The sequence below is a fragment of the Papilio polytes genome, unplaced genomic scaffold (assembly GCF_000836215.1).
Source record: "Papilio polytes unplaced genomic scaffold, Ppol_1.0 DF823731.1, whole genome shotgun sequence".
Classification (NCBI taxonomy): domain Eukaryota; kingdom Metazoa; phylum Arthropoda; class Insecta; order Lepidoptera; family Papilionidae; genus Papilio; species Papilio polytes.
The window spans coordinates 2959906-2975692 of NW_013525473.1; the positions used below are offsets into that span (position 1 = coordinate 2959906).

The window sequence follows — 15787 nt, forward strand, 5'->3', positions numbered from 1 at the left end:
GGCATTAATTAAATAGTTCAGAATAAATATTGTAACAAATAAAATTGGACGGACAATGAAGTATATTACGTACAACTAGGAAATACAACTTTAAAGTTAAATAAACATTAAATGTAAAATGAATTGTAACATGTTATTTTAAATAGAAAACAATTTAACTATATAAAATTATGTTTACAAGTTTATGACGTCATAAGAACAAATATTCCTTGTAACATATATCTAAACAAGGAAACTGTAATTTAAATCCTTATTGACATGTCAATATGTGACAGTGTTACCCCACGCAAAGTAATACTCACCGGGCTAGTCCACATATAAGAGATTCTGTATAAATAAAAGTATCCAGTGGGGTCCGCCGGTGCTGGGGTGGACAGAGTAACGTTGTGGACGCAGCTAGCCACCGACACTGGCAGTTTGAGGGGCGTCGGCCGCGGCCCGCCGAAACTCATCCATAGAGTCAATGCCATACCACTTACCAACGCGAAAGATGCACCCTGTTGTATACGAACACAATAGAATTATGTGAAATAGTAGCTTTCGTCTGTAACTCCGTCTGCGTATAGTTAAAAAAAGCAAGTATCCTACGTGTTCTTTCAGACTATCCTCTGCACTATACTATACTACACTATACTACCATATAACATTAGAAAGAGAGGTATTTGATAAGGACAAAAAGGGAGTGATGACTGTGATGACGTACGATAGAGTTATTCGGAGGATAAAAACTTGTTGCGCCGAACCTACGGGAGTAGAATAAGGAAGATGATGATGATAAGGTCTAACGTTGTTATACATTTTGTTAGCCAACAGACGTCAAATATACATAAATGGTACTTCTGGATATCGATAGGTAAGGCTCTATGATTTTACTTGCGGACTTTCTAGTTTTAGAACTAGCTCATGTGAAAAGAACTTAATTTATACGCATTGTTTACGCCTAAAGTACTTCCACTCTATTAGCTAGTGTGTATATTTTAACCATAATCAATTAAGAGTAGAGGCCAAGACTCGCGTTGAGTAAGTAAGTATACATCACAAGAGCTGTCTCACTTAGTGGCGGTATCTAAGAAATAAAGCACATATCATAACTTACCAATTCATTAGCGAATGTTGTAAACATGCCTAAGGTGAATACTCCAAGCAACGGTCCGCCGACCGCCCCGAAGATGGTGAGCGCGGCTTGCAGCACGCCGCCCAAGTACTGCGCGAAGAACGCCAGCGCCAGGAAGATGAGACCGTACACACACGCCGCTATCTTAGTCAGCCACGGCACGTATGATTGATTCACTTGGAACCATCTGGTCAATTTCAAAAAATATTCATTTATTTTATTAAACAATAGCTTTCACCTGCGACTACGGGTGGAATTAAAAAAAAAAACAATAATGTAGCCTAGTTTAGGTTACAAACTCTCAGAAACATCCATCTAAACTTTCCCATTTATAACATTAGTAAGAAGTAAGATTTACAAGTCAAATAAGTTTATCTAAACGTGAGTTGAGCCGTCCGTAATTCGCTTAATATAATGTCCCATTAAAGTTAATACAATTTAATTAATTTGCCGATTCATTAATTAAAGAACTTGGTATATCCGTAACGTTTATATACACTTATGTATAGATGTAAGAGAGGTTAATCCCAAATTGAATGAATTCTTCCAACCTATGTATTGTATGGTGTAATTTATTGTAATAAAAATTTTATTCTTCGCTTATTTTGATTTTCAGCGTACGCAATAATGTATGTGCATAGATAAGTATTATTCTTTAATAATGTAGTTGCCTAACATTTGGAATAATGAGCCGATAAACCGAGTAATACAAGTTGAATAGCCTCGTATATTTACATAACAAAAGTCAATTTGCAAAAATGCGAAATAAGTAACATTTAATCAGAATAATGCAACACAACGACTAATCAACTTTGATTGTGAAATAAAAGAGTGGTTTGAAAAAAACAGTAAGTAAATCTTTATTGCAAAAAACGAAGATTATTTGGTTTTTGATACATGATTTCATGTAATTAGATTTTACAATAAGTACTTGTAGTTTTTAAATTTTTTCAGTGTAAATTGAACTCCAATGAAAATATGTATCAAACAAAATAATACTATTATAAAAATATATAAATCTATTCTTTACACTGGTAGGTCTTGTTAGCATAGAAAAGAACATAATTTAAAACTTTACTTTCATAGATTATTTTATTGCAACAATTATGACGGGCAATATAGTAGTCATACAAGAATCCGTTGCACGTATAGGCTGTAGACTCATGGACTGGACAGAATTAATGAAATTTCGGCAGATTTAAATCACCCTGCGGATGGGGTTATGGATTTTGGTAACCAGACGATGATCATAATTACAACCGTCTGAAAGCGAGCAAGTCGTAAATTTAACTCTCTTTTTTTTTAATAAAAGGGGACAAACGAGCGGCGAGAACACAGAGGTGGTCGACGACGCCCATGAACTTTTGCAACACTAGAGGAACTACAGATGCGTTGCCGGCCTTTGAGGAAAGTTTAGTTTACCTTCCCACATAGTCGGTGAGTGTGACTGCAGCGAGGGCGTTGCAGGCTGCAGAGATAGTGGAGAGTGAAGCGCTGAATATCCCCGCCACGAACAATCCCGCCAGCCCGGGCACGTTGCGCATCGCGTCCACTACGTAGTACGGCATTAAATGGTCCATCTATACGAAAGGTAGAAGATATTACTTCACACCGTACTTAGTAATTCAATCATGTTAACTATTATTATAAAAATAGCTTTCACCTGCGACTCCGTCCGCGTGGAATATAAAAAAAAAACAAAAGTGAGTAGTTTTTGTGTTCTTCCAGACTATCCTCTACATTTATGCCATTTAAATTACATTTAAACTACAAACTCTAACAAATATCCATCTAAACTTACGCATTTACGAGTACAATGTTAGTAAGACATGCTGAAGACGACCAGAATAAAAGTAGCTATGTTAACCAACAAGTGGATCTTTTTTAGAAGACAAAATAGCAGTGGGAGCCTTAATCATAAAGACATTACTCCGATTGTACTAATAGTATGCTAAATAACAGTAATTAATTTCTAAAGAGATATAAGATTCAAATGCTAACAATATTAAGAGTTTTTAGGTCATTACATCCTAACTTTAGCAAACAAACGTGATTTATTGAAATTACGAGTAACAATATCTAATCCGAAATCGCATGAGAGATAACGTAGACAAAAGTAACACAGTATACAGCACGATGACATACAATAGTACAATAAGCTGTAAAAAACATAACATTTCTCATTGTTAGAACATTTCCTCGGACCCCTTTTATTAATATCCATTCAATGTACTTATTTAAATATCAGATGACATTATTTTCTCATGTAAAAGAAAACAAATTAAAATTTGCTTAATGTAATCTAATTCATTGAAATCATATTTTATAGCTATTGTTTCGTGGCATGTAATAATATTTACTTTATAAACTAATATTACAGTTACGATAACCTATAGATAAGTCACAGAGAGCTATTGATACAATAATTTCAAGGATTTTGATCCCAACTTATAAGGTGTTATATTTTATATTGATTAATACAATTGAACTAAAGATAATAGCTTAGTATCGTTGACCCTTATATTTAAAAAATCGGACTTAACCAAGTTAATCCGAATTTTGATAGAAAAATCTTGTTTTAGTTGAACTCCCTTCTTTTTCTTCCACTTTTTTCATTTACGGAACCTAATTTATACAGACAACTAGGAAAATAAATTAGTTTAGTTTTTTATTTAGTGTGAACTAGCTTTCGCCCGCGACTTCGTCCGCGTGAAATTAAAAAAAAACAAAAGTACTCTATGTGTTTTTCCAGAATATCCTCTACATCTCTACCAAATATCATAAAAATCTGTTCAGCCATCAATCTAAACTTTCGCATTTATAATATTAGTATGAAGTATGATTACTTGAACAAAACTTTAGAAGTAAAATAAATCATAATTATAAGGAAAATACGAAGGTATATTTTACATAAACAACAACGATGTCTTAAGTATCAATTAAAATTATTTAATTCCGTTCGTGACGTCCACTAAAGTACCATTTTATGTGGTGACCACACTTTTACCAATATTCTTATCATCTGACCGCTACACGATCTTTGTACGGAAGTTTATAGGCTGATGTACCTATTGATTCTAAGATTGTATTAAATTCTAGACTCAATTTCATATTAGGCCAACTCGTGTTTACTCTATCGACTATTCCGAGGTCATCGCTCTGCCATGGCCGCGTTGATTTCATACGATAGCAAAAATCAGTACATTGCACTGGTTACTAAACGCGTACTTGCAGTGCTTAGGAAAAACGTGTAGTGTCATGTTTCAACTAACTTACAAGTATTTAATTGACTAACCTCTTTCAATTGATATCTTAGAACATATGGTTAAACGATAATTGTCTTTTTTTATATAAGTTTGATTTCACACGAATACAACATCTCTAGTTGTTATCAATTCAAATGGTAACCTTTATTTTACTATGGCAAAAAAAATCTATCAACTATCCCTGACAAAAAAAAAAACACTATTAAAAAAATTTAGAACGTTGTGGATGTTGGTTGTCTTTCGCATAATATTCGATGACCCGCTTTCTTGTTTGCCTAACTTTCTTACTTAAAATGCCTCTACACGTATATCTCATAGATCATTCATGCACTTTTTAGAATATTTGTACTTACTGGGGTATTGCGACTGGCTAGCGGGTCACAGTCCTTGTATACAGCGAATATCGCCAGACCGCTGATGCAGGTTACCACGCTAAGCACTGACAGCACCGGCCAGCTCCACCACAAGCACTGCTGGGAGCGGCCCAATGTGCTCACCGTCAGCAGTCTCTGCACCTGCAAAAACAATAATGTACTAAACTTTTCGTTTAACTCTTATAAAAAGTACTAGATGTTGCTCACGACTTCGTCTACGTGGAATTAAAAAATATTACAAAGACATAACAGACAGACAGATAACGTAGCTTTTAAATGGTGAAAGAATTTTTGAAATCGGCCCACTAGTTTTGATGTTATAGCAATACATAGACAAATCCAAAAATACACATTTTTCCTCTTTATATTTAGTATAGAATATAGATAAAAAATAACGCAATTACCTGTGTATGGTTAACAGCGTATAATGACAGATATGTTATAAGCCCTCCGAAGATCAAAGACCACCAAGTATGCCTTTCTGTTGGATCAACACTGAAGCTGAAAGGAAACAATTACGATAAAAAAATACTCATCTTAGAACAAGTCAATAAGCATTAAAACTAAAACTTACTTGGAAAAATCTAATCGTCCACGTTCTTTAGCAATCACAAATATTTGATCAAAACCACCGACTTGCACGGAAGCGAAAACAACAACACTGAAAACTGCTCCAAACATCAGTAACGATTGTAGCAGATCTGTAAACAGAACTGCTTTCATACCGCCCAATGTAGAGTAAAAAGTACAAGCTAAACCCACTAATAGAATAGATATAAGTCTATCCAATCCAGTCACTGCTTCTAGTACTATCGCTGGAGCGTATAGTACGATACCGTTGTATAGAATCATTTGTAATGTATACGTTAATGACGCCAGCATTCGTATCCGAGGTCCAAAACGTAGTTCCAAGTATTCGTAAGTGCTCGTTTTTTGCAATCCGAAGAACACCGGCAAGTAGAGACGGCTGGCGATGGGTGTAGCGATGCCGTATGAAATATTAATGACCACGAACTGCATGCCGTAGTAATAATTCTCCGCGGAGACTCCTAAAAGTGTTATGGCTGACATAAAAGATGCCATAAGTGATACCGCCACGGGGAGTATGGACATATTTCGGTCGGCCAACAGGTATTCCTGCAAGACACAAACGAATATTTTTTTTGTTTATACATCATGTGATGGGCGAAAGTCTTGGATGGTATAAAATATGTAATGTATCATGGTTCAAATTTGCGTTAGAAATCCCTAAACTTTTTTTCTCATATTGTATTGGAATTTTATTATTTAAATTACCTACCTCATTGGTTTTCTGTTTTCCGCCACTGAATCTGAAGTAAAGGCCAATTGCGACCGACGCTATCATAGTCGCCGCCATTATTATGTAGTCCCAAAGACCGAATACTGATTGCTCCATTTTTGTCTTTAAAAATGTTCTGAAACATACATTAACTATATTACCCACAAATTATTTTAAAAATACCTTCAAATACGTCTAAAAAGGTTATTCGATATTTAAATGTCGGTACTGTATGAATGGTTTGTGGTAAAAACTTAGATAAAAAATTTGCGATTTTGTTAGTTTTTAGGTATTTTATCAATATATGGTTATTTATTGTTTTTAATTAAATTTTATTCTGTTTTTTTAAGTTTTTTTGTAGATGGAAAATGGATAGAAATTACTATACGTACTTAAAAAAAAAACTATTTTTTTTTTAATTTTAATAAGCTTTTATTATAACAATTTATTGGTGTATTAAGACAGTCGCTCTATATTGAAAAGAAGTGGATGAATTTACAAATTCGGGTTTGAAGGACACCGTAGGTCATGTTTGAGTCTGCCTTTAGCAATTTTAAATAATGAAACCAAGATAAGCTGGAAAAATTACACCTTTTCTAATCCACGAGATATAATTTCAGACCTATTTGTAATAATAATTTTGATTCTGTTTAACAGTATTCCATAAACAAGCACATGTAGAATCGTTTAAAAAGTCATAATATCTTATACTAAATCTACACTAAAAGACTCCCTTAGTCCACATTGACTGCAGTAATTAATTATTACTGTTTTGCTCTCAGATTGTCTGCGCATACATTCTCAGTTCTTATCTTTATTACATGATACGATTTAAGCACTGATTGCGCTCTTATTCCGATATCACAGGAATTACATTACTTTGTATAATTTCATTGTCGCAATCCTTTTATCGTCATTATCTTAATAACATTAAAGCAATTAGCAAGCATTATCAGTAGACAGTAGGAAAGTTAAACTAGAGATTTTTTAGTTTAAGTGTTTTGTTAACATCGATTTATTTCGAACTTACATTGCTTAAATATCCAATAGATATACAGAAAGCCAAAATATATCCAACACTTGTTAGAATGTGAAAAGCAGACGGGAGTGAGATACTTTTTCAGGAGTTGAAGGTCAACCCGGCTGATGTTGGCATTATTATATCAATGCTGACTGAGCCTACTACCGGCGCGGCAGTACGATTATGTCCGCTCGTTTCGTAATCACTGAGAGTCTCATTATGGTATTGGCATATCCTTTAAGATAAAAATCCAACCTCCTTATTAAGATTAAAAAAAAGAATACAATTTTGTGGGTAGAAACGACTGAGCAAATATTAATTGCCGCACTCAAAGTCACAGGAGTTCCTTATCGTAGATTTAGCATGAAAAATCATCAAAAGAACGAGTCTAACTATGTCGTATAAGTTTTAAAATGACTAACAAATCTCTACAAGAAGCATCATATAACAGAGCCAATTGTTTCAATCATTTTAATAGACAGACATCGTCTTGCCAAAGTGTCCTTTTGATTATTTGAACATTAAATGAACGTGGAATGTTCCAATACATCAGTAATCATTGGTACAGAAGGAGCTTTGATGTCTTCACGACACGATAAGACTTCGGGTTAATCGAAATTATGTGATTTAAAAAGAATATGATTAATTATGTATAACAGCGTTTTTATGGTTTTTAACAAACATATTTATAACTAATCATTCTGATATTAAAAATATGAAAGTTTACTTTACATGGATGTTTGCTAGAGTTTGTAGAGTACTTTCGTTACTACTTTGTACCTAATTTTTTAATTCCACGCGGACGATGTCGCGGTCGAAAGCTAGTTATATTTACGTTGTGGTGTTACATGATATACTTTTATGCCATTGAGTGTTGACCCCCCATCTCAGTAAATAATCAATTAACTAATAATAACATTATCATTACGCTGTAATGTGTTATAGTTACATAAGCTAGTTACGTCTCTTAACGATACATCAATTAATATTTTTTTAACTATCAAACATTTTTAAACGTTTCTATCAGATTTAAAATTAAATAAAAAATATAGTACACTAATAGATAATAGGTATGTATTAATAATCAACACAACAAATATAAGTAATTAATTAATATGTTATAATGTTTTTTACCAGGTCCTACTATTATCTGTTTATTTACATGAACACACAATTACAATGTTACAAAGTCACAAGTAAACTTATTATCTTTCATATCTTACAGTTTGCTGTATTGTTTATATTTATTTTATTTACATCAAAGCACGATGAATGTACTTTAATTACCCTTATTTTACTACTAACTAAGGCATAATAAAAGTAAATTTACATTAATATATCTATACTATTATAATAAAGCGTAATCACACACTTCTTTGTTGCTAAGATGCAAGCAATTATAGAATATTTTTAATAATTATACTTCTTATAAAAAGCCCTACATTTACGTCATGCATCAGACTATATTTTTTCACGCCAATAAACGTAAGGGGTTAATATATTGAATAAAAACCCTAATGTGGGAAAGAGACCATAAGTTGCTGCCAACATCAAGAAAGCAAAATTGCCAAGGTAATTGGTATTTTGACATTTGCAACTGATTATTTGACACATGTAAACAATAAAATATAATTTTCATGCACGGGAACAACTAGTAAAAACATATTCCGTGAAGTGCATTCAAAAGAATGAAATGATTTTGTACGAATGTGTTGCCATGGGAACGTACTATCCAATTATCCTCAAGTTCCACTTCTTAGCAAGTTTTTTTTTTATAGTACTTTAACCCACATGTTCTGCTTTAACATTTAAAATGTATCTTATATTAGACCAGGCAAATACTGGAATTACCTTGAACCGAACTGATAATATCTATAAGCGTGTACGTAAATATTATGCGTACCTAGATGTATCTAAAATTATTAACTTAACTTAAACATAGTTACTATTTCCAGATTTAATAAATTAAACTTAAACCAAATACACAATTTACACAAATAAATATTCTTCATAGATTTATTTAAAAAAAAAATTGGCGCCAAATGTTTATGTGTTAAAATTAAAAAAGGTATAGAATATTTTCTCTACATATGAATGAAACAGACCAAATGCAAATGCACTTGTCCGATACTTACTTTACTATGTCTTCAAGAAGTACACTTGTTCCTTACTTTTGCCGACTTTTATTCGTAATTAATGCACAAATGTTCACCGGGTCATTGTATAACTCAAAGAGTAGAACCGCTGTCAAAAAATGTAATTATCTGTGCGAATACATTACATCATATTTTACATACGCCAAGTATTAAATTTGCTACAATACACACATCAAATTTGTATTAAAAACATACAAAAATAACGGACTATATACCGTTAATTTAATGAACTCTGTTCATCACAGACTGTACCGTAACGCAAGCATTGGCGGACTAACTTAGGTTATAAAATTGCTTGCGTCCAGTTGCGTCAGTTCTACTACCAAAGAGTATGTATCATATTATACCGTTAAATGTCATGTACGATCATACGACTTCAACGTCCAATGAAATAACAGCAAACATCTGACGTTAATGTACAATTCAGCAATAAAAGCGCTTGGAAAAATTAAAGCGCTTAAAAAATAGTTTTCATGTGAAAATCGCATTATTCCACATCTATGAACTTAGTTATTTTCTGCTTTTGGTATTAAAAATACCATCTCCTTAAATTATTGAAAACGATTACATTTTTATTAATTGTTAAAAAGACTCATAATAATTATACGTGAGCAATGTGGACATTACCTACTTTTGTGACACAATCCATATTCTATGATGTCTTTTACGTTTATTTCAATAATAGTCGTTGGAGATTTAATTTATTAATTTCAGTACAAGTATTATTTTACAACAATTTATAACTTACATATATGCATATTGTGTGTGATTATGCTTTGGTAATTTTTAATTTTAGCGACATCTAACGGTAGAAAGAAATACTACCGAATTTACAAGACTGAAAATAGAAAATACCTAACCTTGTACAGTGGTTTTAATTATCTTTACGGTAAATACAGATACCAATTGTAAGTATTATTTTAAAGAACAAATCTTTGAAAGTTGTTATTAAGTGTACTGGAAAAACAAAGTTTATATGAAAAACTGAAAAATAACACCCACTGCTTGACTGATAACTGTTTAGAAATGGAAGCTTTTTTATATGTAATGGGTGCTTTTTAAAAAGGAACAGTCTTTGCTTATGAAAAAAATATTTTAAGTATATAGTAGTATATATGATTCAATATTAAATGGTTACGGTAAAAGCTGTTTAGTAGCTGCTAAGGTAATTATTTTAATAATCTATTCAAATGTCGCAGTTCACACTTCGGTATGAAACTATATTATTATCCAACCTCTTTTACACGCCCACTTATTTTATAAATCATTAAAATTTAACCCCCTTACATTGCTTACGCGATTAATTATCGCAATTTATAAGCTGCAGCGATTTTTCAACTTCTTTTGATAGACTTTAAAAAGTGACTTAAACATTACATTTTAATTTAACGGTAAATTACACATCTGTAACAATTAAAGAAGTGAACAAGTGAAAAAAATGTTTTTTTTTTAACACAGGAAAAATTGACCGTAAAACCCCAAGTCTGAAAGTTTGACTATAAACTCGCCTCTACAAAACTGTACATGTTAGGAAACGTCTAATTTTCCATAAATTACAGTTTACTACTACAGTTGTACTACTAATGTAAACATAAGTAGTACAACTGTTTGAATTGAACTCATCGTGTAAACAAAACTGCACGTTTACAAATATCCTTAAATAAACTTTGTACTTTTATGTAACTTATCACTGATCAGTCCGATTGACATTCTCTTTTGTGAAGCGTTTGTTTTACATTTACTTTTAAAAGTGTATAATTTTTAGTCATCAGCAACTACTTCATAAGTATGCGTGCTATTAGTGTTAATTTTGTTAAAAATGACTTCCGACTATACATGATCTGCTAAAAGACATTTATAGATCTCCCGTACCCAAGCGAATTTCGTTTGCAACGACTTACGTTGCTAACAGTACTTACATAATATATAAATTTAATTCAATTTATTATTCTCGTGATCGGTGTATTATAAATTATACTTCTTACCTAATAATTACATAGTTCGAAGTGTTCGAGTTAAATAATTAAATTTAAAGAGGTGTGATCGAAACCTATATTCAATGTTCAATTTAGTTATTATTCCCAACAATGTTGAACACTTCAGACGTTTCTCGACCGAAGCGATATTTTGGTTTCCATTATATTTTATTAAGATTTTTAGGCCTTGGTTGGTGGCATCATCCTGACGAAAATGACACACGGAACTTTCCCGGATTGTATTTTTATTATGCTCTATTAACAGAATTAGTTTGGGTTGTGATTTTCGTTGGACTGGAATCGATAGATCCATTCATAGGTCATAAAGATTTAGATAGATTTATGTTCAGTCTATCATTTGTTGTAACACACGACCTTACTCTTATAAAGCTCTATATATTCTTCTTTAAAAATCGAGAACTTCAAGACATTGTTCGAATTTTAGAGATCGATTTGGAAGATTACTATCAGAACAATGGTCTGATTCGTCGCACGATTAGAGTAACAAAAATATTGACGGCCTCATTTCTATTCTTCGGATGGCTCACGATTGGTAATACTACTGTATACGGGATTGTACAAGATATAAAATGGAAACGAGAGATATTACAATTAAACGAATCTTTAATAAGCCCACCAAGGACCTTACCACAACCTATTTACATACCATGGAACTATGAAGATGAAAGGCCATACATTTTTACCTACGCTTTTGAAACCATCGGACTGCTTTGGACTGGCCATATTGTCATGACGATTGATACATTCATAGGATCTGTTATTCTTCATATGAGCTGTCAATTTACTATATTACAAGAAGCATTTCTAACAGCTTATGATCGAGTCATTACAAATCTTTATCAAGGTATTCAGATTAATGAAAATAGCGTGAGAAATTCTTCGGAACACATTAATTCTAGAGATAATCTTGACATAAAAGAAAATGTTATAAGGAAGTATAAATCTGATAGAGAAATCGAAGAGGCTTTAATGTCGGTACTGAAAAGTTGTTTTAAGCAACACCAACTATTAATCAGGTAAGCTTTATTACAATTTGTTGTTTTTTTAAAATCGTTAGATCTATTAGACTCGAAATATAAACATGAGTAGTAATTGTCATTGGCAGTTGATAGTCGTTAATTAAACTTTTTTTCATAAATCCACTAACGCACGATATATGACCAGTAGCATGTGCGTTTTGGCACGCGGGCCGTGTTCGATGCGCGCAAACCATGTTAAACTGCCATAGAGTGCGTTGTAAATTAACTGGAGGGATTGCACGCGCCAAAATCCGGCCCAGACTCGCAATTTGTGGATAATAGTCTGTCAGAGCACTATTGTGTTGGACATGCAATTTCGACACCATAAAACAAAAGAATTACGATTTTAAAAAGAATTAAAATCGTACTAACATTATAAATGCGAAAGTTTAGAGGGATGGATGGATAGATGGATGTTTGTAGCCTAAACGGATTTCAATTAAATTTGGTATATGTGAATGAGTATAGAAGAACACATAGGCTACTCACTTTTGTTTTTTAATTCCACGAGGACAGAGTCGCGGGCGAGAGCTAGTATAAAAATAATTCGTTTTAATTGACTATGGAACATGTGATTAGAAGTATAAAAAAGGTAATTTTGAAAAATACATTAAACAAATTTTAGCCCCTTGTATCCACACAGGTTTTCTACTTGTTTTGATGACGCATAAGATTCTCCATTCTTATACTGCTGTTGTAAGCCTAAGGCAAATATAGTTAGTTAATAAAAACCTGGAACGAGCTAGGGCGAGTCGATGGTTAAATAAAAAGTGGGAAATCTGTATTGAAACGGCTGCGAATGGCAGTGTCCCGCGGAGCGAAAAAATATCAATCTTCTACCAATGTTAGCAATAAGGGGGACCGCATTTTGTGTGGATATGACAGCGTGCAATATCTTAGGATTACCGACCCAATATTGTCACACGACTGCTTTTTTCTTACTCCCACACCGAAATCAACATAATCCACGGTTCACATTCAACGTAAGTTTGCTAAAATGAAAGGAATAGAAACTTAGAGCTATAGTTACTCCTGTCATGATTAGTTTACAATATGAGATCGTCAAAATTTAGGATTATGAAATGAATCCTGCATGAATATTATGTCCACGTTCCCCAAGAACTTATATTACATTTTTTTCTGGTAAAACGTACTTTGTAATAAATAATAACACACCTAACACTGAATACACGTATTTAGTGCTACATGTGTTGGTAACAAAGTGATAATTGATTCCATTGTTCTTGACACTTTTATATTTATCTTAGGTGTAAAGGGTTACTGTTTTTTCATGGTTTATTAAATAGAAAACCAAACATTAAATTATACAAGCAAGAACATTTACGGATACCATTAGTTATATGCATTTTATTATTGGTAAAAATATTTCATTTGATTGTGTATATGGTTTCATGATAAAATTCTAATTATTTGTCAACTTCCAGTTGCGTGGAAAAGTTCTCAATGACGTATTCATATGGCTTCGTGACTCAACTCTTGTCCAGCATGGCGGCCATTTGTGCTGTAATGGTGCAAGTTTCGGTACGACAATAAGCGTGGGTTTACACTGTCATATGCTTAATGTTTAAAAACCTTAATAACAATTTTAACACAAAATACAAATGTTTCGGCAATGTGCACCATCGGTAACAAGGATAGTTTAAACCAATATTTATCTGTTATTAACTCTGAATAATGTCGTAGAAGAATACGAATGTACGTCACTTCACACAGAACGCTTCTTTACGTTTCGAAGTTATAAGAAAATCGCATAGATTTTCTTTAATACTTTACTAAAACTTTAGTTAAACACATAAACATTTTGAAGAACTTCTTAAGAAACATGTTCATTAAACAAAAGATCAAAAGCTCTACTGTTTGTAACATCCCGACTAGAGCTTTTGAATTCTAAAAATTGGCGCAAACCGCCTTAAGCTAGATACACCGCGCGTCGATACTTCTTTGAGCTTAAGAAACTTTTTCTTTACAGTTAGATGCATCCAGCTTCAAGTCAGTACGCTTGATAACATCACTGGCTTTCTTCGCTGCGATGATCACACAGCTTGCGATACAATGCTTCACTGGCAACGAACTTACTTACCAAGTAAGCTGATTAAAGTTTTTCTATTATTAAAAAAAACCTTTTCTGTATGTGAACAATTCACATACCAGAAAAAAGGTACACAGAATTATTTGTAAGACTATCATTTAATTTTAAATAATAAAAATAAACTGCAATCATATTTAACAGTAGTTGTTGATCGTGACTTTGCCCGCGTGAAATATAAAAAAAAACAACGTAGCTTTAGACTTGAAATATTTTTTAAAAATCTGTCCAGTAGTTTTTGAGTTATTTCAATACATCAAAAATACACTTACCACTTTATTATATTACTACAGATGTATGGTAAAGACAAATTAATGATTGAGCTAAACACATTTACCAATATATTGTGAAATGATTCAACGAATGTCAACTTTGTTGCGAAAACAAATTTTCTCTAGTGCTTTCCATTACACGGTGTGGTACCGAAAGAAAGGTGCTTGAAACGAGTTATACAGCTTCAGGCGTTCCGCTCAGTACGTGTTTCATCTCACAGTCACATAACATAGAAATAAAGAACGCGACAATGCCACCTTGAGCCATTCTTTTGAGAAGTTTTCGTCGTGAGTAGTATACATGAATGACTGCTTATGCATTGAAAAAAGAATACATACATGATAAAAGATAACGACGCTGCCAGGACATTGGAGTACCTAGTTACGAATAAGAAAGGAAAAAAAGGTATAACATTCTGAGTAGGGATTTACTTTCCGCGTATTCGCTTTATACTTTTTGTAATAAAACGCGTCTGCCGGTTATCTTTATAACGACTTGAAACAAAATAAATATACATTGCATGTGAATAAGCAACTTTTAATAGCAATGTTATTTTTTAGAATCGACTTGATTCAAACAAAGATATGTAACATTTCTGATTTGCCTTTTACTCTTTGAAATAAACCTAATTAAAATCGCTAATGAGTTATTCGGACGCTGTGGCTACTGCTGAAATCCGAAATTAACTGAATTTTGCTTGTTCTCCATTCTCTTGTATTGAAATATTACAGGCAAGGCGTGTGGCCGACGCAGTAATGGAGTGCAAATGGGAGCGCATGCCGCCGCGGGTCCGTAAGATGCTCTTACTGACGATCTTGAGAGCTCAGAGGCCGCTGCACCTCACCGCTGCAGGTTTCGCTAATATGAACAACGATTGCTTTTTGTCTGTAAGTTTTCCTGTTTGTGAAAATAGAGTGTTTAATTCTTTGACTGCCACTGATTTGCAAACCGTGTTCACACCAAAAATCTATCAAATGTTAAAATACTTCAAAGGCTAGAATCCAAGAATTGATAATTTTATGGAATATTTTACGAGAAATAGTATAAAAACTATAAACATTTAATTTTCAGATTATGAAAGCGGCGTACTCCTATTATGCTGTATTAAGCAAACGACAAGCTTAAAATTTAAATGAAAATAAAACCAGTTTCTATGCACA

General features: G+C 32.9%; 2 protein-coding genes across 2 annotated transcripts; one reads left to right on the forward strand and one right to left on the reverse strand.

Moving 5' to 3' along the window:
* Positions 1 to 183: 183 nt before the first annotated feature.
* Positions 184 to 9522, reverse strand: LOC106103635 (putative sodium-dependent multivitamin transporter). Its single transcript, XM_013283429.1, has 9 exons — positions 9447 to 9522; positions 9211 to 9319; positions 6055 to 6190; positions 5329 to 5891; positions 5159 to 5255; positions 4734 to 4895; positions 2537 to 2694; positions 1097 to 1301; positions 184 to 497 (listed from the first exon to the last, which is right to left on the reverse strand). The coding sequence occupies exons 3-9, from the start codon at positions 6169 to 6171 to the stop codon at positions 243 to 245; spliced, it is 1557 nt and encodes a 518-aa protein (XP_013138883.1). The 5' UTR covers positions 6172 to 6190; positions 9211 to 9319; positions 9447 to 9522; the 3' UTR covers positions 184 to 242.
* Positions 9523 to 11216: 1694 nt separating this feature from the next.
* LOC106103478 (odorant receptor 94a-like) lies at positions 11217 to 15752 on the forward strand. Its single transcript, XM_013283259.1, has 5 exons — positions 11217 to 12244; positions 13693 to 13789; positions 14238 to 14351; positions 15359 to 15514; positions 15699 to 15752. Exons 1-5 carry the CDS (start codon positions 11319 to 11321, stop codon positions 15750 to 15752), a joined length of 1347 nt encoding a protein of 448 aa, XP_013138713.1. The 5' UTR covers positions 11217 to 11318.
* Positions 15753 to 15787: the final 35 nt, after the last annotated feature.